This window comes from Chiloscyllium punctatum, chromosome 1 (genome assembly GCF_047496795.1).
Source record: "Chiloscyllium punctatum isolate Juve2018m chromosome 1, sChiPun1.3, whole genome shotgun sequence".
Lineage (NCBI taxonomy): Eukaryota > Metazoa > Chordata > Chondrichthyes > Orectolobiformes > Hemiscylliidae > Chiloscyllium > Chiloscyllium punctatum.
Genome location: NC_092739.1, coordinates 25329004 through 25354789, shown reverse-complemented (window position 1 = coordinate 25354789; position 25786 = coordinate 25329004). Strand labels below are relative to the sequence as shown.

At 39.5% G+C, this 25786-nt stretch overlaps 1 protein-coding gene and 1 long non-coding RNA gene across 2 annotated transcripts in view; one reads left to right on the top strand and one right to left on the bottom strand.

The window, feature by feature from the left end:
* lratb.1 (lecithin retinol acyltransferase b, tandem duplicate 1) overlaps nucleotides 1–16882 on the top strand; it is a 164642-nt gene extending 147760 nt beyond the window's left edge. Inside the window, exons 17-20 of the mRNA XM_072580874.1 lie at nucleotides 3474–3557; nucleotides 8243–8366; nucleotides 12691–12781; nucleotides 16066–16882. Of these exons, the coding sequence (XP_072436975.1) occupies nucleotides 3474–3557; nucleotides 8243–8366; nucleotides 12691–12781; nucleotides 16066–16143 (377 nt within the window). The 3' untranslated portion in view covers nucleotides 16144–16882. The remainder of the gene's footprint in view (nucleotides 1–3473; nucleotides 3558–8242; nucleotides 8367–12690; nucleotides 12782–16065) is intronic.
* On the bottom strand, nucleotides 1246–25388 carry LOC140483130 (uncharacterized). Its single transcript, XR_011961903.1, has 3 exons — nucleotides 25322–25388; nucleotides 11577–11807; nucleotides 1246–2785 (listed from the first exon to the last, which is right to left on the bottom strand). It is a non-coding gene; the product is annotated as an uncharacterized lncRNA (long non-coding RNA).
* Between the last annotated feature and the right edge of the window lie 398 nt (nucleotides 25389–25786).

Here is a 25786-nt window from a genome sequence, read left to right as displayed (position 1 = left end):
ATCAAGTCCAGTATTTCAAATTATCAAAGTTAGAATAGACCATTTCCCAAGTGTGCAGATTTACCTGATAAATGCTGTTAAGGAGATGAGTTCTGTTCTTTTCAGCACTAAAGTTTCACAATTAACCAGTTGCAAAATTGTTAAAAGAAATTCAAAATTTTCAGGACCATATAAAAATGACATTTTTTGGAATGACAATTTTTTCCTTAATTGTAAGATGAGTAGTACATTAGCGAACAAGTTCAGAAAGAGTTAGGAAGTGAACTTATAAACATGCAGTAATAATTAACAACAGACTTAGCTTTATCTTTAGAAGATAAATTAAGGTTAGCTCAGTAACCTTTGCCATCTGTCCCAAACCAGATTGCTTCATTCTGGAAAAGTTTACTAGTAATACTGGAATTTTCACCTTAGGGCAGGGGCATATATGTTGCACAACTCAATGGTATATTTAGATATGCTCCAAGAAAGCACTCTTAATTTGAAGGTTTTTGCAGACAAGTCATCATGTACTAATGGACTGAACTTTGAAATTATTTCCAAATGAACCAATAACAAAGTGCATTGTAACTCAGTACATTGTGTCTATAATCTTCTTTCTACTTATGCATAACATCTGATTGCCAGTGAGTCATATTTTTCTTGTAAGCATTACAGAAAGAATGAAAGTCTGCTTCACTGAAGGAGAGAGAACATAAATGTTATCAGCAGTCTACATAAAATTAAATTGTGTTCCATCTTCTGTTTAGAACAGATATAGTACCACAGAGGATATGACAATGGACTCACAATCTAAACAACAGGATAGTTCGCACTAGCAGACCTTGCATAGTTACTGATACAGCTTGGGCCGAGGGAGTGTGAGGCAATGGTAAAGTAGGCAGTTGAAGACATAGATGGATTAGTACAGGACCTGGGCAAATGCAAAGTCTGTGGAATTGAAGGGGAGGGCTACCAAGAAGGGAATATTTATATTTGGGAGTTTACGAAGACAGTGTCACTGATCCTATTGGAAATTAAAATGAAATGTCTGTGAACACAGCTATAGTGGGCAGGGTACATGTTTCTTTCTGTGAGGGAAGGAGCTTCAAGTTCGAGCAATGTGAGATGTTACAAAAGGTACACCATTATTTGGACATCTGTATGCTAAAGCTGAAGTATATCAGCGTGTCATACATACATTGTGAACCTTGGGTATTAAACTACTACCAGTTTGAATGCTTGCATCAAGTACTCCTGACCATATCAAACAGGATAATGAATGAATCCCAGTAATACTGTGATGCAATAGAAATATTTGTCCATCTGGAAAGTAGTAGTCACCTATGATTTACCCATTGCCTGAACAGGGTACAGGAGCTGCTCACTTCACACCTTGGATCATGGAACATTGTGTAGCTCTAAGGATAGATGAACTGTGTACCTTCAATGCTGCCGTTGCAGCTAGTCAGAGACTTGTACTTACACTGATGGTGAAAAATGTAATTCTGTTCACAAATGTGAAAACATTGACAGGTCACTTGTGTTGACAGAAAAAAATTTTCATCTTTTTATTCCTTTCCACTACATCTACAGTGCCAAGTTCAGCAACTAGGGTGTAGGAAGCCAGATGTCCTTGAAATTTGGTCATACACCCTGGGTGTTTTTTGTTCTAGAAGGCCCTGACGTGCTGAGTGTGTCGTGCCCAGATGCAGTTGGCTTGAACTCCCACAGAGCTTGGAGTGGCAGGCATGGTGAAGATGGATGGCCTGGCCATCTCTAGACAATCCCAAGAGAAATCTTCTGGGGGACATGTATGGTTCCTACCCTACTGGCACCATCCTTTCACCATATGAGGAAAGGGGGCATAGAGTAGGGCAAGATTCCTTGTCATCCTGTGACCTTGCCATTGATGGTGAGCTAGAGCGATGAAAAACAGTTCTGTGCATGTATCCAGCAGACTGAGGCTGCTCGACCTGCATACCAGTCTGCCCATGGTGAGAGTTTACTTATGGATGCTTGAGGAAGGAAGGTTCTAACCACATTGTTGCAGTCCTGCAATCTTTGTTAGGTTAGCCAGTGCCCCTGACGAAACTGTCCGATGCTCCTGTGTCTGTTTCTGAGTGTTAGTGAAGTCCTGTTTACTGACACCATGGGCTATCTCCTGCCTCGGGCTGAGCCTGGTCTATGAAGTGGGATGGTCCCTACCAGGCCAGCTGTCAGGGTGCAGCAGTGAAGTGCTCACCAACAGATACTCCTGACTCTGATCTTGGTAAAATACCACCGATGTGAGACAGCAGGCAGAAGGTGTTGGCATTTACCTAGCAGAGTGGAGAAGATCCTTGACGTTCCTACATTATTGGATATTCCAATAATGAAATATTGGAATATGAAAGGATTCAGCCTTGATTGTTCAAGCAGCAGCCCAGCACTTACCTTTCAACCTGTAATGAACATTGAAGTACAACACTGAAGTATCACTATTTAGGCAAAACTTTATTTCTTATTCTGGTAGATGTAAAAGATCCCAAGGCCATGGTTCAGAAAAGAGCAAGCAGTTCTCAGGTATTCCTGCCAAGCATTAAAGACAAAAAAAAATGACAATTTGATCATCCATCCCAAGGTTATTTATAGGTTCCTGCTGGCTGCAAATTGATGATATAACAGTGACTGTGGTCACAATGCCCATCGAGGTCTCCTGAGGATAATGCTTGGCACTTCTCAAACTTTGGTTCTTTCTTTCACTTGAAGTTTTTTCTATGTTGAAGTATGATTTTCTCTGCAGCTTCAGAGAATGAGGTTGCTCCTAAATCAAGAAAATGCCTTTAAAAATTACTTGTACAAGAATCTCACATGCACACAAATTTGCACAAAGCCACCTTTATATTTTATACACTTGCACATTTTCCCTTTACTCAATTATGGTCCATTCAGTTAATGTCAAAAACATATCATAGGTTTTTGAACATGCATAGACATCTTGTGGGCACCTAAACTTTCAGACGATGTCTTCACCATCACTCCAGCAGGCAGTTCATATTTATTGACCTCAGCCAATCCGAAATGGATTACTATCTTGTAGTATGTAAATATTGTAGACACTTCTCCTGTCCGAATCTACCAAACCCCAGTCTATTCAATAATAGACTTTCTTTCAAATCAGTGTCCTCAATTATGCGTATTAACTTCATCCATCAAGTTTAAAGTGATTAGCAATATAACAAGTTCCTTTTAAAGTAATCTTGCTGTTTTTCTGAAAGAAACTTTTGGATTCATGTTGAGTAACTTTAAAGCTGTTAATCTCTAAGATCATGACTACAATTTAAATCTGCTTACTGTTAACCTAATACTTTTTGTATGGTATTTTGAGTACATTATACAACATGCTGAGATTTTAAAAATCGAATAGGATTTTTATTTTGTTGTTTTAATTGTTAAAATTTTCCATTACATATTGACTCTTGATACTTGTTTTAAATTGTTGTAACTTTTAGATTTACCATCCGGCCCTTGCAGTTATCGATTAGAAGAACTAGCTTACACAAGAAGTGGTGACAAAGGCAACACTGTCAATATCGGTAACTAATGTTTATATGACTGAGTCCAGCTGTTCTTATGTTTTTATCTGAATAATTGTAAGAAAGATTCTTCAGTAATCAGTTTTCTAAGTTATATTTGATAAGTTTCACTTTGAAAATAAAATATGATTTATTATCAGTACTGTGGCTTGGTGATAATGTTTTGCTGATAACCATGCCTGTACTATTGAGACCAAACTGTAAGCACGCCAAGTGAGATAATGCTCATGGCTAGTTACGTCTAAATTACCAAGAGCACTCCCCACCTAATTGTAAATTTGTAGACTCAGGCTAATTATTAGATTTCTTTATTTTGTTAAATATCGTCTAGCATCTCTAATTTGATATCTAGAGTGCAGCAGACTTGCAGTGGATGTCTCCTCCTTGAACCTCACTTCTTGCCCCAACATGTGTATCTATGTTTCAGCTCCAACATGCTGGCTTCCAGCATGTTTCCTAGATCCTTGTGCCCAAACCACAGCTTCTGTTTCTGACCCCTGGAATGCGATTCCATTCTTTGATGCATGGGTTCTGCACAAGTTCCCAAACTTTGACAGTTCTCACTCCCACCTCCTCTCGCCCCACCTTTATCACAATATAGTAGACCAACTTCTTCGTTCTACTGCTGGTAGCAAACATTCATTAGCCACCATCGGTGATGCTGTTGTTTATGTTCTGTTGATCATTCTAGATGTCCCAAAGTGCTTCACAACCAATTATGTTCTTGTAGTGTAATACTGTAGAATTATAGAATCCTCCAATCTGAAAGCAGGCAATTCAGCACATCAAGTCCACACTGACTCTCCAAAGAGCAATCCACTCACACCCACACCCACACCCACACCCACACCCATACCCTGTCATTGTCATCCTGTATTTCCTGTGGCTTATCCACCTAACCTGCACATTACTGGACTCTATGGGCAATTTAGCATAGCACATCCACCTAACCTGCACCACTTTGGACTGTAGGAGGAAACCCACACAGACACGGCAAGAACGTGCAAACTCCACACAGACAGTCACTTGAGGCTGGAATCGAACCCGAATCTATTGTGGCATTGTTGATGCAGCAGTACTAATCACTGAGACACTGCCAAAGTGCAATTCAAATATAGCCTTTGTATCTGTTTAAATCCAACTATTAAATACCAGCTAAACAAAAATGAACCAAATGAGCAGATTTTAAGACCCTTTTCAGTATTCTGCAAGGATCTGCTACTGTCTTCAACCAACCGTAACAATCTCCCTCCTTTCCACAGCACATTAATCTGCAAGAGTAGGAAATGCAGCACTAATCTTTCTACAGCCACTCTTCCCAATCTTCAGAGCCCAAACATTCTTTCCAGCTGAAACACTGATTTGCTAATAATTCTTTCAATTGAGCAAACAATGCAGTCTAGGAAATCAATGCAGATTAGTTGATCGTTTGTAGAACTCCTCCATTTAGTCTACAAGTTTAACCCCAAGCTTCTAATTCCCATCACTTACATTTGCCACCCATTTCCCACTCTGAACTCCTACATTGATTTGATTAAAGTTGGATAAGCTTGGCAAACACTTCTTGTGTTTTGTTTAGGCTCTAAACAGTTTTCCAGAGTCCAGACACCCTATACATTCAGCAACTTCAGGTCATAGTCACTGTCACCATTTTTTAAGACAGTGACATTCTGTTATTCTCATTCCCACTTTTCAAACCTATCTTTTGTTTCTTTACTTACTTTACTTCATCCCACCACCCCCCCCCCCACCTCTTGCCTTCCATCAGCTCCCTTTTGTTATTTAATTTCTCCAACCTTCTCTTTTTGTCTTATATCCCTTTCCCCATTTGCTTAAAATCTGCTTTGTTTCTTTCTCTCGTTTTGACCAAATGTTAACTTTGTTTCTCCCTCCAAAGCTGTTTCCCAATCTGCTGAGCATTTTCAGCATTTTCAAAACATCTAGTTTTTCAATAGTCACATCTGTTGGAAAAGAACAGAGGAGACGTGACTATTTTTTCAGCCTGTGTGTTCTCAGATTGCACTCTGAGGGAAGCATTGCCAGTTAACTTTGCTGGCCTACTCTTAATAAAGGTGACATTTCCTCTCTCTTTGGGAGGAAGGATTATTTTCACAATTTAGTCAAAAGCAATTCATACTGAGATTAATCTAGCGAGCAACTATACTTTCAATTGTATCCCTAAGTTCAGTGAAGGTTCCTGAATATAGGAAAAGAAAATGCTTGACTGCCATTTTGTCCCAAGAACATGAGGTTCCAGTTGTCTAAATTGATTCCTTATAACTTTGAACCTGATTACTCCACATTAATCATTAATTCAACAAGCAGTTTACCAGGCTTTCATCTCAGCAATCTGAATGAATTTGTAATGCTGAATCTCTCTTCATGAATGTACTTGAGGTTCAGTGTAAGGAATTTAAATTGACAAGGCACAGAATTACTAATTTGTATTTGGAACCGAACTTTTAATTCATCATTTAAATAAAGTTCTTACAGAATTGACAGGGTAGACCCTAAGAGGCTATTTTCCCTAGTTGGAGAACCTAACTCTAGTGGGTATAATCTCAGAATTTAGGCTGGCATTTAGGATGAGGTGAGGAAAGATTTCTTCACTGAAAAGATGGCGAATCTTACAGAATTCATGATTAAGATTCATCTTCAATTTGCCGTATCTAAGACAAATATAGGGACTAAAACTCTACAGAGTAGTCCAGGTGTGGTCTCAGTAAAGCTCTACATAATTGAGCAAGACTTCCTTATTCTCATTCTCCAATCCCATTTCATTCAAGGCGAACATGCGACTTGTCTTCACAATTATTTTTTCCAACTGCACACTGACTTGTATGAGTACACCCAAGTCCATCTAAACATTAACATTTCAAACCTTCACACCTTGTGGAAATATTCTGCTTTTCTTGTTACCAAAATGAATCACCTCATACTTTATCATATTGTACTATCATCTTTCTGCTCAGTCACTTAATCTGCCTCTTCATGGCCTCCTCACAGATTGCATTCACATTAAGCTTTGCATTACCAACAAGCCTTGGTACATTACTCTGGGTCTGTGCTCTAAGGCATTGACATAGATTGCAAATAGCAGGTGCCCCAGCATTGATCCTTGCAGCACTCCAATAAAAACATCCTTCCAATTTGTAAATGTTCCATTTAGCCCTATTTTTTGCTTCCTCTCTGATAACAAATACACCATCCATGTTAATATTACTCCAAATTCCATGGGCCTATATCTTGCATAATAATCTTTGTATAGCACTTTATAAAATACCTTTTGGAAATCCCAAGGATATCACATCTACTGGCTTCTCCATATCAATGGGGCAGCATGGTGGCTCAGTGGTTAGCACTGCTGCCTCACAGCACCAGGGACCCAGGTTTGATCCCAGCCTTGGGCGACTATGTGGAGTTTGCACATTCTCCCCGTGTCTGTGTGGGTTTCCTCCGGGTGCTCCAGTTTCCTCCCACAGTCCAAAGATGTGCAGATCAGGTAAATTGGCCATTCTAAATTGCCCATAGTATTAGGTGCATTAGTCAGAGGGAAGTGGGTCCGGTTGGGTTACTCTTCAGAGGGTTGGTGTGGACTTGTTTCCACACTGTAGGGAATCTAATCTAAAAACCTTACAAATTACATCTTCAAAAAATGAATACATTTGTCAAACGAAGAACACCCTGACTCTATTGAATTGCAGGACAGGTTTATGGGGCTCTAACATCTACCCCTACTTCTATTTCATGTGTTGTTATGGTGATTCATACATCACTCCTTTAACATTTTGCTAGTGTCACTGCTATCCCAAGAATGTATATTTGTGTAAAGTTATATTTTTCATCAATTCAGCACCTTTGCACTTTCTATTACTTAGGCAATTGGCTCTTTTCCATTTATTCACGATACTGTTAATACTGTTCACCCCTTAAATCAGTTTCAAACCATGAAATGGCTCAGCTGAGAATTTGTAAAATGTAACATGACGCAGCATGTCCTATTCCTTAATACTAGAGCTGAGGCAGGGAGATACAGTGAGGGAAAGTAAGATGAATCATGCTTTATTTTTAACCAAGTTACATGTAACTGTAGTAATTTGAATGTTAAGAGAGTATATTGTTTCATTACCTATGATTAAGATATCATCCTAATAAGTATTTAAAAATTGTTGTTTTTTAAACATAGTCAATAAGACTGCTGATTGTCATTTCTTTCTGGAAGACTGTACACTTTGGGCGACAGACATGTATCTTGTTCATGCCTGCAATCAGATGATAGACAGTTACCAGCTTCATCAATTATCTGACTTCTCAAATGCATAAAATGGTTACATTTACTTTTGCTAGAGTTCTCAGTATGTGTGTCTGTTCTAAATCAGGAGTTGGACTGGAAACCAAAGCCAGCAATGGTCCACCAGCATGTGAATGTGCTTTTGAATTTATGATTTGTCTTTTCTTGACCCTTTACAATATCCATAAGTAGAAATTCTTGGAAAATTATTGTAGACAAATGTAAGAGAAAATAAAGCAGTTTTGAATATTGACAAAAATAACAGCTAGACAGAATGTGTATTCTGAAAAGACAGTTTTGTGGATCTGTAACCCGAAAGCATTTGTTTCTTGCCACCCATAATCAACTGCAAGTTTGCCTTTTATTGACTTTCATTGTCTTCACCATACAATAGGAGTCATAGCTCGGCACCCTCTCTATTACCCTTACCTGCGGAAAGCTGTGACTGCCAAGGCTGTTGAAAACTATTTCCAACACCTAATACAGAGCGAAGATTCTGACAGGAAGATGGTAACAAGGTATATGCTTTGTTTTTACAATTGTCCTTACTCTAATTAGTAACGGAAAATTATCTAATGGAAGGCAAAATAAAATATTTATTGGAAAAGTCTTCAATTTACCAATTAAGGAACCTGGAGAAACAGTCAAACTGAGTGTAATCATAAAAGGACTTCATAAGACGGACTCTGAATGCCATATCACAGTGCCATACCCCCAGTATCACAGCTGCCAGGTAGCCAGGGATCCATTTATAAAGCAGATTCAGATTGTAACATGAAACAATAGTAGGTGTAAGCATGTAAGTTAGCTCGCTAACCTTGAAGGTTTGTTTTCAGACGTTTTGTCACCATACTAGGTAACATCATCAGTGGGAGTCTCCGGTGAAGCGCTGGTGGTATATCCTGCCTCACTATTTATAAGTCTTAGTTTCTTAAGGTGGGTAATGTCGCCACCAGTTTTTTTTTTCAAGGGAAGGTAGATAGGGTCTAAATCGATGTGTTTATTGATGGAGTTCTGGTTAGAAAGCCATTCCGCTAAGAATTCTTGTGCATGTCTTTGTTTTGCCTGTCCTGTGGTGTCCTGCTACTTTGTCCATTGTAGGAAACTTGCCACCAGGATACATGAACACCAACTGGCCACCAAAAGAGATGACCCACTGTCACTTGTTTCTACATACAGACAAAGAAGAACACCAGTTTGACTGGGACAACAAACAAATCCTAAGCACATTATAGCTTGGGCACCGAGTAGCAGTATTGCAATTAGACAGACTTCCTGATCCAGTGAACTTTGGCAAAATTGGTGAAAACAAGTTTCTGAATAGGCAACTTCTAATACTTGATCTCTGCGAAGCCCTAACACATTCCTCAACACTCAACACCCAGCACGGATTTTCTTCTGCAAATCTCTAGTCCACCTTCTTAACTTGATATTGGCCTTTCAGACAGGGATATAATCTGTACATTGATGACAGAAGGGGAAAAAAATCCTTGGAGTTGAGACTTGATGCAATTAGCAGCAGTCAGCTTCACAAAAGTTTACAGTCACACAAATTCAGTTCTTGGCTGGTGCTGATCTCAGCCAGGGCAGCAATCATATTAGATCTAAAGAAAAACTTCAGCATTACTACTACCTTCAGAATTCGGTGGGGGGGGGGGGGGGGGGGGGGGGTGAACCTAGATTGTGGGTTGCTATGTGTCATACCTGCTGCAAAAGGCACAAAGACATTGCACAAGAAAGTCAAGGAGATCTTGCAATGGATGGATTCAGTTTTGATACCTTTCATATTTAAATAATCGTAAATACAGTTTTGTATTCCCAGCACAGTAGAGGATTGGCAGAGAGAGATTTATGTGGGTGGGAAAAAAGAATAGAAGTGTTGGACACAAAATTTGTTATCCTCACAAGGAAAACTATAGCTTAACAAGCTTGAATTAAAGCTGGATTCCTACTGAAGATTCCAGATCTGAACCTCAGACATCCTAACATCAACTATTCTGAATGGTTCTAAATGCCAGGTAACAATGTGCAGACTAATCTTGATGTCTTTGGTGAAAGGCTTTCTACTGCAGCCATCTTCCACCCTCAAACTGATTTTGAACAATGAGTCCAGCAGAAAATATAATTTCTTGGCTTTTAAGCCAAATGTTACATTTGTACTAAATACAATATTTGTGCATAACAACCTACTTTATTAAAACCTTAAACAATATTTTATATAAAACCTACATGGATTTATTGGAAAAGTAGTTTAGCAAATTGCATGCATTTGTCATGCTGAAAATTTCCTCAACACATCAAGAAAATGCAGAATACTATTCCATAGAAATGATTTGAAATAATACAGCTGGTAAAAGAATCACATTCTTTACCTGCTGTATTCAAGCTTAAAAGTGAAGATTTTGTGGATTTTTTTGGATTAGAGCTCCTCTTCATTTTATAATTTAAATCAGCATACACAAGACTCTGACACAACGAACACTCGGCCACAAACATTTTTGTCAATGTTTTTGGTAATGTAACAAATATTTTCCAACTCATCAGAAACAATTAACCTGCAGATTTTTGCCTGAAATTCAAGCATGTATTAGACTACACTCAAATTATATTTAGATTATTATCATTGTCTGAAATGTTTGGTGAAAGATCAACTTAGTTCTATGAAAGCTTCAGCAAGATGAAAAACATTTTGAATAATTTTCTCCCTGAACAACAGATCACTGTGCTCAGCTCGAATTGTAATGGAAGATTTTAAGTAATGCAATCACACACATTCATGAAGACACAGTGAAAATGATAATGAGCTAAACTTTCTTCATTTCACAAAAAAGGGAGTTTGTATGTATACTTTGCATACAGAACATGCTGGAGAAACTCAGCAGGTCTGGCAACATCTGAACAGAAACCTGCTTTAGACAACAAAGAACTATGCTGGGTGTTCTATTGTCATGGTAATGTTCACTAATTTTTCCTTCATTCAGAAATTAATTGCAATATCTTGCTCTTTCATTAAAAATCTCCACATCCAACTGATGAAGGAGCAGTGCTCCGAAAGCTAGTGTTTCCAAATTGCTGGGAAAACTCAGCAGTTCTGATAGCATTTGTGGAGAGAAAGTTGCAGTTGTATAAGACTCTGGTGCGGCCTCATCTGGAGTATTGTGTGCAGTTTTGGTCGCCATATTATAGGAAGGATGTGGAGGCATTGGAACGAGTGCAGAGGAGGTTTACCAGGATGTTGCCTGGCATGGTAGGAAGATCGTATGAGGAAAGGCTGAGGCACTTGGGGCTTTCTCATTGGAGAAAAGAAGGTTTAGGGGAGATTTGATAGAGGTGTACAAGATGATTAGGGGTTTATATAGGGTTGACAGTGAGAACCTTTTTCCGCTAATGAAGTCAGCTGTTACTAGGGGACACAGCTTTAAATTAAGGGGTGGTAGGTATAGGACAGATGTTAGGGGTAGACCTTTTACTCAGCGGGTTGTGAGTTCATGGAATGCCCTGCAGTGGTGGACTCTCCCTCTTTATGGTCATTTAAGCGGGCATTGGACAAGCATATGGAGGTTATTGGGCTAGTGTAGGTTAGGTAGGCTTCGGTCGGCGCAACATCGAGGGCCGAAGGGCCTGTACTGCGCTGTATTTTTCTATGTTCTATGTTCTAAGTAGCATTACCATTTTGCGTGCAGATCCCCTTATTCGGAACTTTCTTTAGAACGTTACTCAATGTTTACCTTTACGGTGGTGTGACGATCCTCCACTTCCCGTTGGAACCAGTTTTTTTTTCAAGTGGTTGTGGGTGCTTTGTTAATCATCTTGAAATTCAGTCATTACAAACTTGTTTTCACAGAATATAAACATGATGCTTCTCCACATCTGTAGGCTGTTTGATTATCCTTCCAAATTCTCCTTCTGAATCCACAGTCAGCTTTCTCCCTTGTCCTTCCATTTACTGCATTCATACCCTGCAGCAAGAAGTCAAGGAAAATGTTCCCTGTCAAATATCATGACGAGGCCGATTTATCAATCGCTTTGCATTAAGAAAATTAATTGTTGTTATAAACGCCTGTGTTACAATAGCAACTACATCACAGTACTTCATTGCATGTAAAGAGCTCTGTGGTGTTCTGAAATTTTGGAAGATACTAGAATGAATGTAAATAAAAACAAAATGCTGGACAAACCCAGCAGGTCTGGCAGTAAATGTAAAGACAGAAAGTTCTCAGTTTGAACAAAAGTCATACTGGACGCAAATTCTGTTTCTCTTTGCACAGATGTTGCCAGACCTGCTGAGTTTCTCCAGCACGTTCTGTATGCAAAGTATACATACAAACTCCCTTTTTTTGTGAAATGAAGAAAGTTTAGCTCATTATCATTTTCACTGTGTCTTCATGAACGTGTGTGATTGCATTACTTAAAATCTTCCATTACAGTTTGAGCTGAGCACAGTGATCTGTTATTAGCTGTGTAGGAATACTGCTGGCTGTACATTGTAGTTCTCCCAGTCCTCTTAGACTATTAGTTGCAAAGTCAGTTCAGACTTGGTGACTGCTGAAAATAAAACCACACTCATTTATCAGAAGGTGGGGGTGGGGGGGGGAAGTGGGAAGAGGACATTGGTGAAGATAGAGATCTGAATTATATTGTTATACTTGAAATCTGCCAGCTACAGCTGAGTCAGACACTGATGCCTTCACAATACTCTCTACACTCTATGACTTTGAATGAGTAGAGTTGAGCTTCCAGTTTGGTGATAAGCTCTGTTGCAAGAGCCTTACAGGAAATATTTTGAACATGAGCACTGGTGGATTTCAGTATGTTTTGACTTTTGTTTTGTTTCGTTCTCAGATTTGACCTTCCGGGAATCCAGGGATTAAATTTCGTGCTGAGAAATTCTTTGGGTGGAGGGGGCATAGCATCTTTAAGGAGTGACCCACAGGTATGGTAACCGGACTACACATCAGGCTGTCTCTCCTGCTTTCACAATGTGTCCCTCGGTGATTTTTATTATGTCCAGAAGTGCTCTTGCACACAACTAAACTTCTTTTTCATCACCAAATCACCCATGTTGCTAGATGATCTTTTAAATGAATTACTAACTGCAGAGAAGGCATGTGGAAAGCTGCCCAAGAACCAGCTAAACATTGAACAGGTTTTCCTAAAACTATGTTTGTAGGATTTGCTAAGAGCTAGGTACTTCTGCAATGTGATTTTGCACAGTAACTCTTGGTATTTACACATTTCCAACTGCTGTCCAGAATTTATAAAGCAATTTCTTTCCTACCCGAGATGCTAAAATACTTTTTATTCCCTGTTGCAATTTGAATAATTTTGGCAAAATTACTTGCTAGAAAGTATAAAAGGTATGAACTTCCCACATGTTGATAGTGACAGAGTTAAGAATACAGGAGCCATGACCTTTTTAAAAGGATGTGGTAAACATATACCCTTTCTAATGGTGCAATGTCAGTACCTCAGCCATCCCTCCCAAGATCTGTACAAGCTCTGTGAGTATTACTATCCTCTCTGCAGTATAGACTCGTCCTGGAGCCCCGACACCCAAAATATTCCTTCTTAAACAATTTTAATTGAACACTATTCTGAAGCAGCTTGGTTCCTAGACTGGAATTTAGAAGAATGAATGGAGATCTTCAATAAATGTATAAAATTATGAAGGGAATAGATAAGGTAGAAGCAGGGAGGCAGACTTGATAAGGGGGCTTAAGGTTAAGGAACCCTTAGGAGGAAGTAACCATAATATGATTGAATTTACTCTGCAATTTGAGAGAGGAAAGATGGCATCAGATGTAACAGTATTGCAGTTAAATAAAGGCAACTACAGAGGCACGAGTGAAGTGCTGACCAGAATTGATTGGACGAGGAGCGTAACAGGAAAGACAATGGAACAGCAATGGCAGGAGTTTCTGGGAATAGTCCAAGGGATACAGCAAAGATTCATCCCAAGGAAAAAGAAGTATGATACAGGGAGGATGAGGCAGCCATGGCTGACTAGGGAAGTTAGGGACAGCGTTAAAGCAAAAGACAAAACATATAAAGTGGCGAAAGGCGGTGGGAAACCAGAGGATTGGGAAGACTACAAAGACCAATGGAGGACAACGAAGAAAGAAGTAAGGAGGGAGAAGATTAAATACGAGTGTCAGCTCACCGGTAATATTAGGAAATAGTACAAGAGTTTCTTTAGATATATAAAGGGCAAAGGAGAGGCAAGAAGTAGACATTGGGCTCCTGGGAAATGATGCTGGAGAAGTAGTAATGGGGAACAAAGGCTGAGGAACTGATTAAGTACTTCACATCAGTCTTCATGGTGGTAGACATGAATAATATTCCAAAAATTCAAGTGAGTTGGGGGGACAAAAATGAGTAAGGAGAAGATGCTGGAAAAACTGAAAGATCTGAAAGTGGATAAATCATCTGGACCAGATGGACTACAGCATAGAGTTCTGAAGGACATAGATGAAGAGATGGTGGAGGCTTTAGTAGTGATCTTTCAGGAATCACTGGAGTCAGAGAGAGTCCCAGAGAGCTGGAAAATTGCTAATGTAAGCCCTCTGTTTCAGAAGGAGTAAGGCAAAAGACAGGAAATATAGGACAATTAGCCTGACCTCAGTCATTGGTAAGATTTCGGAGTCCATTGTGAAGGATGAGATTTCTGAATACTTGGAAGTGTATGGTGAAATAGGGCTAAATCAGCATGGTTTCATCAAGGGCAGGTCATGTCTGACAAATCTGCTAGAATTCTTTGAGGAGGTAATGAGCCTGTTAGACCATGGAGAGCCAATGGATGTTATCTACCTGGACTTCCAGAAGGCTTTTAATAAGGTGCCTCACAGGAGGCTGCTGAGTAAGATAAGGGTCTATGGTGTTAGAAGCAAAGTACTATCGTTGGTAGAAGATTGGCTGACTGACAGAAGGCAGAGAGTGGAGATAAAAGGGTCTTTCTCAGGATGGCAGCCATTGACAGGATGGCAGTGATGTTCCAAAAGGATCAGTGTTGGGACCACATCTTCCACTTTATACATTAATGATCTGGATGAAGCAATTGAGGGCATTCTGGATAAGTTTGCAGATGATACAAAGATAGGTGGAGGGGCACATAGTATTGAGGAGGCGGGAAGCTGCAGAAAGATTTAGACAGGTTACGGAAGTAGGCAAAGAAGTGGCAGATGAAATACAATGTGAGAAAGTGTGAAGTTATGCACGTTAGTAGGAAAAGTACAGGCATGGTCTATTTTCTAAATAGGGAGAAAATTCATACATCTGAAATGCAAAGGGCTTAGGAATCCTAATCTAGGTTTCTCTTAAGGTAAAGTTACAAGTTGAATTGGTAGTTACAAAGGCAAATACAATGTTTTCATTTGTCTCGAGAGGACTAGAATATAAAAGTAGGGATGCAGATATGATGCATAATAAAGCTCTGATCAGGCCACATTTAGAGTATCGTAAACAAGGATGTATTGGCCCTGGAGCAGGTCCAGAGGAGGCTCACGAGAATGATCCCAGGAATGAGAGACTTAAACATATGAGGAACGTTTGAGCACTCTGAGACTATAATCAATGGGGTTTAGAAGAATGAGGGGGGGATCTGATTGAAACTTACAAAATACTGAGCAGCCGGTATAGAGTGGACATTGGGAAGGTGTTTCCCTTGACAGGAGAGACCTGCCAATGGAAACACCTGAGGGCACAGCCTTAGAGTAAAGAGAAGATCCTTTGGAGTGGAGATAAGGAGAAACACCTTTAGCCAGAGAGTGATCAATCTGTAGAATTCATTGTCACAGAAGGCTGTGGAGGCCAGGTCATTGAGTATATTTAAAACAGAGATAGATAAGGGAATCAAAATAAATGGGGTTGAGAAACCCATCAGCCATGATCGACAGGCCAAGTGGTCTAATGTCTGCTCTAATGTCATATTGTTTCCACTGTCGCGTATAGTTTGAACTGGGGGGGGCAGAGCCTCAAAATAAGTGGGAACAGATTTAGGACTGAGTTGAGGAATTTCTTCACCCAAAGCATTAAGAAACTGGAATTCCCTCCCTGGTGAAGCAGTTGAGGCTACCTCATTGAATGATTTTAAGGCAAAGAGATTTTTGACTAGTAAAGGAATTAAGTGTTATAGTGAATGGGTTGGAATGGCTCCAAATGGCCTACTCCTGTTCCTATTCCTTTTGTTCTTGTTCATGAACACATAATTGATGTTTCCAGGGCAAAGCATATGGACAGATGCTACTGGACTTTCAGTTGAAACACGTTCCTGATCTGAAGACTCTAATAGACGAATAGTCAAGATCTCGGATATCGGGAGATTGCAGGACTTCTTGCCTCAGTCCTACTTGATGGTGCATCCTGTACAAAGATACCGTAACTGTGCCTCACTTTTATTTTCTCTGCATATAGAGAGAATAGCAAGATTATTTTTTTTAAGTATCAATTTTGTCACTTTTAAACTTTCTTTCACTATTTGACACTTTACCCAACATTAATTAAATCTTTGTATATTAATAATTACTAATTAAATAACAAATCAATTTCTTTATATGGGATTTGCATCCTGTATTTAATTAAATCAAGTTTGCAGATCAGAACGTGAGCAATGCCACTGTTGAGCTGATTGAACAAAGCAAACATGCCTTTATATTTTCTGTAATCGACCTTAACATTTGCAAATTAATGAATTTAAAGAACAGATCGAAAGCTGCAAAATACCTAAAGTAAAGTACAAAAGCCTGTTATGGACAAGATGCTGTTGGTAGCTATGTAATTGTAATTGGTCAGTTGAAAAGACGGGTCCCATAGAACACGGAATCAATTTGATAATTTTTTTAATCAGGCAAATTGCTCAGGTACCAGCAATGTAGCACCATTCCAAATGGCCCAGACAGCACATGTTCACAGTGCATCACTTTGCTTTGGGACTGCGCGCACACAAGACCATTTCTATCTTAATAATGTCACATTTGAATTTAGATTCATTGCACTGTAAATAGGTGTATTCAATAAAAGTGATTTTAATTGCACCAGATGAAGTCATTAACTATTTTAGTGTTTACAGAATCTGTGTGGATGCATTTAGAACAAAGGAATGGGAGGTTGAGGTAAAAGACCGTGTTGAAAATACAATCTTCCGTTCAAGATAACTATTCGAGAGGGCTGCCAATCATCTGTACCTGGTAGCAATTACACTTTGTAATCTTCAGTGAAAGCATTGGTTAGAAAAATGGTAACAGAAATGAATTTAACCCAAGTTCATACACACAGATAAACAACAACTGTTTCTGTTTAATTAAACTGAATCCAGTTCATGTTTTCAGGCTGTAAGCCTGGTCTACATGAATGGGCTATGGTTTGGCCACTTTCAGTGTTTACTTACCAATTTCATAAAACTTACACTTACCTCCTCAAACCCATGTAATCCTCCAAATGTCAACCCAGTGAATATTTTGAGTTGGATTTTGCCAGAGTTGGGAACCCATCAGCCTCACTGATCCACTTTCCAATGGCTCTTTCACAATGTTGAGGTCTGTTTAGTAATCAGGAGTACAGAGATTCCGGTGTCGTGACACATACTTTCCCAGGGTCTCCTTGGCCCATAAAGTTGGCCAGAGGATGCTTCTTTCACTGGGGTGTTCAGATTAACAATCATGTTACCAGCCCATTTACAGTAAATAAAGCAAACCACCCAGTCTGGCTGCCTGGCAGTCTGTAATATCTTTGTGTGTTAGTAATTAGAAAACAGTCTCACGGTCAGAAATTAAAATATTACATCCACTCTAACTCAGAAAAACAGCCGAGATCATTAGTTTACTTCATTATTCCATTGTGTACATCTAACCTTTCCAAAAGTGAAGGTAGAAAACATTTCTTCACAGAATGAACGGTGGAGATATAAACAGTCTTCCACAAACAGTAGATGGTGCTAAGTCAATTATAAATCAAAGAATGATTGATCATGTCTGTTGGTCTGAGTTATTAAGGGATATGGGGCAGCAGCAATCTCATGGGATTAGGCCACAGATCAGGCATAATCCCAGTGAATGGCAGAACACGAATTAGGGATTAAACAATCTCCTGTTCCTGTGTTCCTATTTCATCAGCAGCACTGATAAATTCTGGGGGATGATGAATCTTTTGCACGTTAAAGATTGAAATTCCACAAGAGTGCCATCAAGCCCAAACCATGCTTTTTTTGAGTGCTGTGTGGTCAAGAAATAGTACTGTGCTTCCTGCCCAAAGCATACCGAATTTATGTGGATCATTTCCTCCGTAAGACCACAAGGTGTAGGAGCAGCAATAGGCCTTTCAGCCCATTGAGTCTGCTGTACCATTCAATGAGATCTTGGTTGATTTGATCATCTTCAATTGCACTTTCCTACCTTTTCCCTATAACATTAATTTCCCTACTGATTATAAATATGTCTATCTCAGCCTTGAAGATTCATAATAAGCCTCGACACCCCTCTGCAGTTAAGAATTCTGCAGAATTATTGCCTTTTAGAGAAGCAATTCTTTCTCATTTATATCTTAAATGTGCAACCCCTTATTCTGAGAGTATAACCTCTTGTTCTAGACTCTCCCACGGGGGAAACAATCTTTCTGCATTTATCCTGTCAAATCCCCTCAGACTTGTGTGTTTCAATAAGGTCACCTCTTGCTCTTCTAAGTATTTTCCAATAAGATGACGGGGCAGTAGGGCCTCTGAGCCTAGGGCTCAGCCACTCCATCCACTTTTTGTTTCCTCTGTTGTTACTTTTTTTGTTGTTTTTTACTCTCTTCTGTTTTGTTTACCTCTTTGTTGAAGAGCTTGGGAGCTTGTGACGAAAAGTAGGCCCAGAGCGGACCAGTGATGGTGGTGGTGACGTCAGAGAGAGTTTGGGTGATTTGACGCGATGGTCCTAATGTTGATTCATGGCTACTGTGGCAAGTTTGGGTTGTCGATAGTGTTTGTATTCATGGAGGTGGTGGTGGAGGTGAGATTGGGCTGCTGTGGTACCTGGCATCAGCAGCATCTGCATTGGTGAGGTCCAGCGATGCCCTTGCCACATTAGTCATCGGTGGAGGTGAGATGGTGCCGAAGACTGGTGAATTTTGTTCCAGTAGTGCGGCAAAAGGATTTCGTGCATGGCCCATTGAGGAGGACTGTAAGAAGGACTGTAAAGTTAATCAGTATTTCTTTCTTTCTTTATTCTTCTACCTTTATATTCTATACTTTGGTTTATTTTTCTGTGTATTAAGATGGCACCAGAGAGTGAAGACATGATACAATACTTGTAACAAAATACATGTAATAATAAATAAATCAAGGCAAAAATCAAATAAATTCCAATGAGTACAAGCCCAACCTGCCCAAACACTCATAACATTCAGTCCCTCCATATCTGGTATCAGCCCAGTCAGCCTTCTCTGGACCTCCACCAATGCCAGTATATCTCTCCTGAGAAAAGAGAACCAAAATGGTTCACAATATTCAGCTGTGATCTGTCTAGAGCCTAATATAGTTTTAGTGAAACCTCCCTATATTTATACTCCATTCTCTTTGAAATAAAGGCAACCATTCCATTTGCCTTTTCAATTACCTACTGAACTTGGATGTTAGCTTTCCATCATTCATGCTCTCTAAACCCTCTGTTCTTAGCTTTCTGCATTCCTTCTCCATTTTAATAATATCCAGCTCCTCCATTCTTCCTGACAAAGTGCATAACCTCATATTTTCCTACTTTATAATCAGTCACCCAATTGTTAGCCCACTCCCTTAATCTGCCCATAACCCTTCGCATAATCTTCATGTCATCCGTATCAAGGTCGGCTATATTACATTCACTTTTATCATCCAATTTATTAGCATATATTAGAACTAATTGTGGCCCAATCACTGATCCTTTTGATACTCCACTAGTTATGGGTTGCCATCTTGAAAATACACCCCACCTCCTTATCCCAACTCCCCATCTTCTATTAGTTAGTCAATCCTCTCTCTCTGCTAATATACTAGTTCTTATTAAGTACGCTAATGTGTGATACCTTATGAAAGATCTTCTAAAAAATCCAACTATTTGGATTTGCATCCACTGTGTCTTCTTTATCTATCCTGCTTGTTACCATCTCAAAAGATCCTCGTAAATTTGTCAGGCACGAGTTTTGCCTCATGAAGCCATGCTGACTCTGATTGATCTTATTATGCAGTTCATTGCTGCGGAGCACAATGGAGACTGGGATGTTAAATGTCTTCAAGGCAGAAATTGATAAATTCTTGATCTCGCAAAGAATTAAGGGCTACGGGGAGAGTGCAGGTAAGTGGAGTTGAAATGCCCATCAGCTATGATTGAACAGTGTAGTGGACTCGATGGGCCGAATGGCCTTACTTCCACTCCTATGTCTTATGGTCTTATTTCTAAATGCTGTGCTATTTCATCCTTTATAATCGACTCTTAACATTTTCCAATAACAGTTGAGCTAAGTGGCCTATAATTACATATTTATTGCCTCCTCTTTTAAACTGAAGATCTTACATTAGAACCTTTCCAATCCTATCGGACTATTCCAAGAATCTAGGGGTTCTTTGAAGATTACTGCCAATGCTCTCTGTAGCTATGTACTTTAATACCCTATCATGCAACCGATCAGATCTTAGGGACTTATTAGTCTTTAGCTCCTTTAGTTTTCCTAACAGTTTCTCTGGTGATAGTTATTATATTGTTCCCTCGTCTCTTTTTATCCCTTGATTGTTTAGTCATTTTGGAATGCTATTCATCAACTATCTTCTACAATGAAGACTTAGGCAATGTATTTATTCAACTCCTCCTTGATTTCCTGGCTGCCATTATAATTTCCCCAGCCACATTCTCCACTTTGGATCCTCTCTTCCTTTTCATAGATTTAAAGAAGCTCTTGCTGTCCTTCTTGGTACTGCTTGCAAGTGCATCCTCAAAGTTTATTTTCACCCTCTTACTTACTTGGTTATTTACTTTTGAATTTTAAAACTTATCCAATTCTCTGGTCTACAACTAAACTTTACACACTACATACATTTTCTTTCAATTCAATGCTATCTTTAACTTCCCAGCTTAACCATGGTTGGCTTATCCCCTTCCTAGAATCCTTCATCCTCACTTGAGTATATCTTTGTAGTTGCTCAACCATCTTTGCTGCTTAACTCCTTTTCAAGTTCACTTCAGCATCAGATCAGCCCTTATTCCTTTGTAATTGCAATCGTTTGAGTTTAGCACAGTTGTTTCGAACCCAAGTTCTCTGCTCTCAAACTGAATGTTAAATTTTGCCACATTTTGGTCATTATTTCTGAGGGAATCTTTTAGTCTGACATTGTTTATTAAATCTACCTCATTACACATCAAATCCAAATGGCCTAAGGAGAAGGGAAATGGGAAGTGAATGTGTGTGGATGGAAACACATGCTATTTACTTGAATGACCAGCATCTGCAGTACAGATACCAGCATCTGCAGTAATTTGCTCCCAGCCTGATTCCTGGTTGGATCCATAACATATTGTTCTAGGACAAAAACGGAAAGTACTGGATACGCTCAGCAGGTATGGCAGCATCCATGGAGAGAATGCAGTGTTAACATTTCGAGTCTGGTGACCCTTCATGAAAACTGTTTCCACCATGAACTCGATTTCCAACAACATAGTTCAGAATCTCACTCCAAATTAGTCTATGTTCCTTACTAACTGCAAGGAATGAATTCCCTTTCTTATAAAGGTCTATGTTACAAATGCAGATATAGAAATGTATAATGGCAAAAAAATAACAAATAGTTAATGTATATAGGCATTTTTAGGTTGCAGTATGTTGTAGCTATATGTTTCAGGATCTAATAGCGTGCAGTAATGCTACTTTGAATTACAAATTTGATGTAAATATTAAAAATGTCTGTGCTGAGTGACATTATGATCTATGCTAAAGATATAATTTAATGTTCATGGTCAAGGAATTGAAACATAACAATTGATAATGAGCCAAACGTGAAAAATGTTGGATCAAATTTCATCTTTCTATCACCTAACGTGTGCAGTTTTCGCCTCCTTCTCTGACAAAGTATGTTCTGGCTGTAGAAGGAATGTAACAAAGATTTACCAGACTGATTCCTGGGGTGGCAGAACTGGATAGTAGGATAAGGTAAGATTGAATAGGTTAGGACTATATTCACTGGAGTTTACAAGGATGAGAGGGAATTTCATAGAAACCTATTAACTTCTAACAGGACTAGATCGTGTAAATACAGAAAGGGTGTTCCCCATACCTAGAGAAATCAGAACCACGGGTCACAGTCTGAGGATATGGGGTAGGCTATTTAGGACCGAGCTGAGGAGAAATTTCTTCACCAAGAAAGCAGCTGAAGCTAAAAACATACGTTTTCAAGAAATTAGATTTGTTATTAGGGCTAAAGGTATCAGATAAAATGGGAAGGAAGTGGAAGCAAGATACTAAGTTGGATGATCAACCATGATCATATTGAATGTTGGAGCACTTGAACTGAATGGCTTACTTCTGCTAGTTTCTATGTTTCTAATATCAAGCCTCAGAGACAGAGCTTGCAATGTGCATTGGTCTTTCACTCTTGAGCCCTCCACCACCCATGACATTACAGAGACTGGTTGGAGTAATTGATAGATAGTGAATTTGTTTCCTCAACTAAAAAAGGTTAAAAAAAAGCAAGTGCTTCAAAGCAGCAGCACGTGGAACACCTGGATGGTAAACCTTCTGGCCGGAAGGTAGTGTCACTATCACTGCTCAATAAGTGCCCCTCACTGCTTATTGTAAGACGGTGTGACTGAGATAATCAGGTTTCTCGTCTTAATTCAGAAAAGGCGCTTTTCTTCCGAGATTTTCTCTGACCAACTGCGATAAACTAGTTCTCAGCTAAACCAGGTCAGCTGCTTGACAGGAAAGAATTCTGTTCATATCATTGATTTTGGTCATGCAGATGCTTACATTTGGACCTTTTAATTTTCAAAGGGTGCACTCAAATTCCTTCCCAGTAACGTACCAATTAACCAGTCTGGATCCTTCTACTGAAACCACCATGTGAAAAGGACGTGGGTGTCGGGATTATTCCGGTGTATTCCATTCAATTCCCATTTCCCGTCTCTTCTCCCAGCCTCCAAAAAAACAGGCATAGGCAACTCTCCGGGCGAAATTGAACACAGTACACCATTGATCAGACATAAGCCGTGTACCATTGACATCAATTCATAATGCGGGTGCATCTGAGTTCAAAAGTGATCGTTTACAGTGACGGAAAAATCGGTCTCGGTATATTCGTCATGAAACCGATCACAATCACCGGTTCAGTGACTGCGTTTGGCTCAAACACGATTTCTCATCATTTACTGTATTCGATTGCTCCGACAGTGAAATACTTTTAAGAGAGACTTCATTGGATTAAAAAAAATCCCCTCTTGGTCAATTACATTTGTTTCCGCCCTCTCTCAAGTTTTTATACAAATTTGCTAACATTTTTTGTTTAAACGAAATGTAGAGTCCCGCCTGTTCACTCATTTGTAAAGCTGGTAATAATTTTCCAACTCTGGTAACACAATCCATTTATTTCACTGGAATGTGGTCGGTATCAAAGATTACTCTGTCAGTCTAGGTTTCGACGTAGAAAAACTCCCGGATTTCACACAATTTTTGCAAAACTTGTTTGCAACATCTACATTGTTTACTGGAAGTATAACAAAGTTACAGCGTGAAAGTCATAATTCCAAAGGGACCTCAGACATATTGTTGGATTACACTCTAACTCCCAGTTCTTCAGTGGTTCAGACTATGCCATTAAGCTGATCGGGACGTTTTGTTATCAACGGATAAGGTGATGCCAGGGATCGATGTGTATTGCTCGCAAATAACATGAGAAGCAAGATTACCTTTGGGGTTACAAAGGAGGTATGACCAAGGCCACATTCACACTGCACTGCACTGCAAATTCAAATGAACTTTCCCCGATCCTTCTTGTGAAATTGCTCCCTGAGGTTTCCCCAAACTGTAAATAAATTGCTTGTATTTTACCCACCCCCAGCCCCACCAGCCCGGTTTCCGAACCCCAGGCACCTCACTGACGTTCCAAAGCCTCTGAAGGAGCACAGCAGTGGGAACGAGTGGGACAATAGTGAATAGTACAAATTCCTGGCAACGGCTTTTATTCTGCATAGCTCCGGCAAAGGCTGGAAGCGATGAGAAAAGGACGGCTCCATCATTTTTCTCGACGTAAGATTAATGCCGTGCCATCCATCATGAGACTAAACAGTGGAAGCAGGAGATCCAGGGCCGCAGTGGGTCACAAGTCAATTAGCCGCATTACTGAAAGATGTTTGGTTACAAGCTGAGAGTCATTGTCGAATTAAATGTGCCCTTTCTCTTTGAGAACATTCTTCCAAATTTCCCCTTTCGAATGATGGATTAGCGCAGGACACAACACCAAAATAGAAAGTCTTTCCTCATGGTATATCTGCTTGTAGCTGCCCAATGTAAGGAGCAGCTTCTATCAGCGGATGAGCTGCATAGTAGGGTTTGTTCCAGCACAATGACACGACCGGACTCTGAATTTAACAGAAGCTGGACGGACAACAGCTAGTTAAATATAGGAACGAGATTAATCACTTCAATCAAACAAATCTTCCCATACGTCTGAATAGCAGTCTCATGGCGTGAATAAATCTGGCTATGCATTAATTTGCTCCCGACAAAGTGTACACTTTCACAGCTAAATAACGTTTTGAGAGTAGTCCATACAATTACTGTTTTTTTTAAATGTTAATTTTACGGACAGTTGTACTTGCATACTAATTTCCACTATTAAAACATCTTTGCAGAAAAGGCTGGAGAAATTCGGCAGATCTGGCAACAGCTGTGGAGAGAGACACAGAGTGAATCTTTGGGCTCCAGTGATTCTTGGCAACGTTAACTCTGATTTCTCTCCACAGATGTTGCCAGACTTGCGGAGCTTCTCCACGCTTTCTGATTTTGTTTTAGACCTTCAGCGCCTGCACTTTTTTGATGTATTAAAACATCTTATGCTAAGAAGTGCTGGAAATGTTGTGATGAATTTAACCTTTACAGTTAGGACACTGGGTCCTTAAACTGATCTCTTGTGCTGAAGGCCTCACTGGTCACATTAAAAAAAACACAATCTCCCTATGTATTTTAAACTGAAAGATTAAATACTTTTAGTTAATTAGAGTAATACAGCACTGAAACAGACCCTTCGGTCCAACCAGTCCATGCCGAATATAATCCCAAACTAAACTAGTCCCATCTGCCTACTCCTGGCCCATATCCCTCCATACTTTTTCTATTCATGTACTTATCCAAATGTCTTGAAGTATTATTTTAACTCACTTTTAAATTAGTAGTGTCAAAAACGAAACGTTGTGAAGTGTATTTCGAAAATGACCCCTTTGTTTGAAGGAATAATCATAGCTAGAGAGATGAAACAGATACATACCAGGTCTCAGTGGTTCCACCTGGGACTGTGGAGGAAACGAATCTCAGTCGAGTCTGCGTTTAAAGTGAAATAAACATCCGCGAGCTCTCTGTGGAAATAATTTATTCTTTGCCGGATTGATTTGAAAAGTGTAATGTGCAATACTCGGAAAATATGCAAAATATTCCCTATTGACCGCGCAGTGGGCAACACAAAGCGGGGTTTGTTATTAACTGCGATTTACTCTCGTTCTTATCCACGAAATCCTCAAAAAGCACACATTTCTCAAGTTAAACGAAACAGATCGTTTTCCACGGTGGAACAATAGAACATTATCGGGACACCCGCGTCACTAAAATACTTCACCCCCGAGTAAACACTGGACTTCTAAATCGTGTGTGTTAAAAAAAGAGCAACTTAGCACTGCAAAATTAAAACATGTAAATGTTAGCAGTTTGGCAGATAGGTCCAGTTTATATTCGAGGG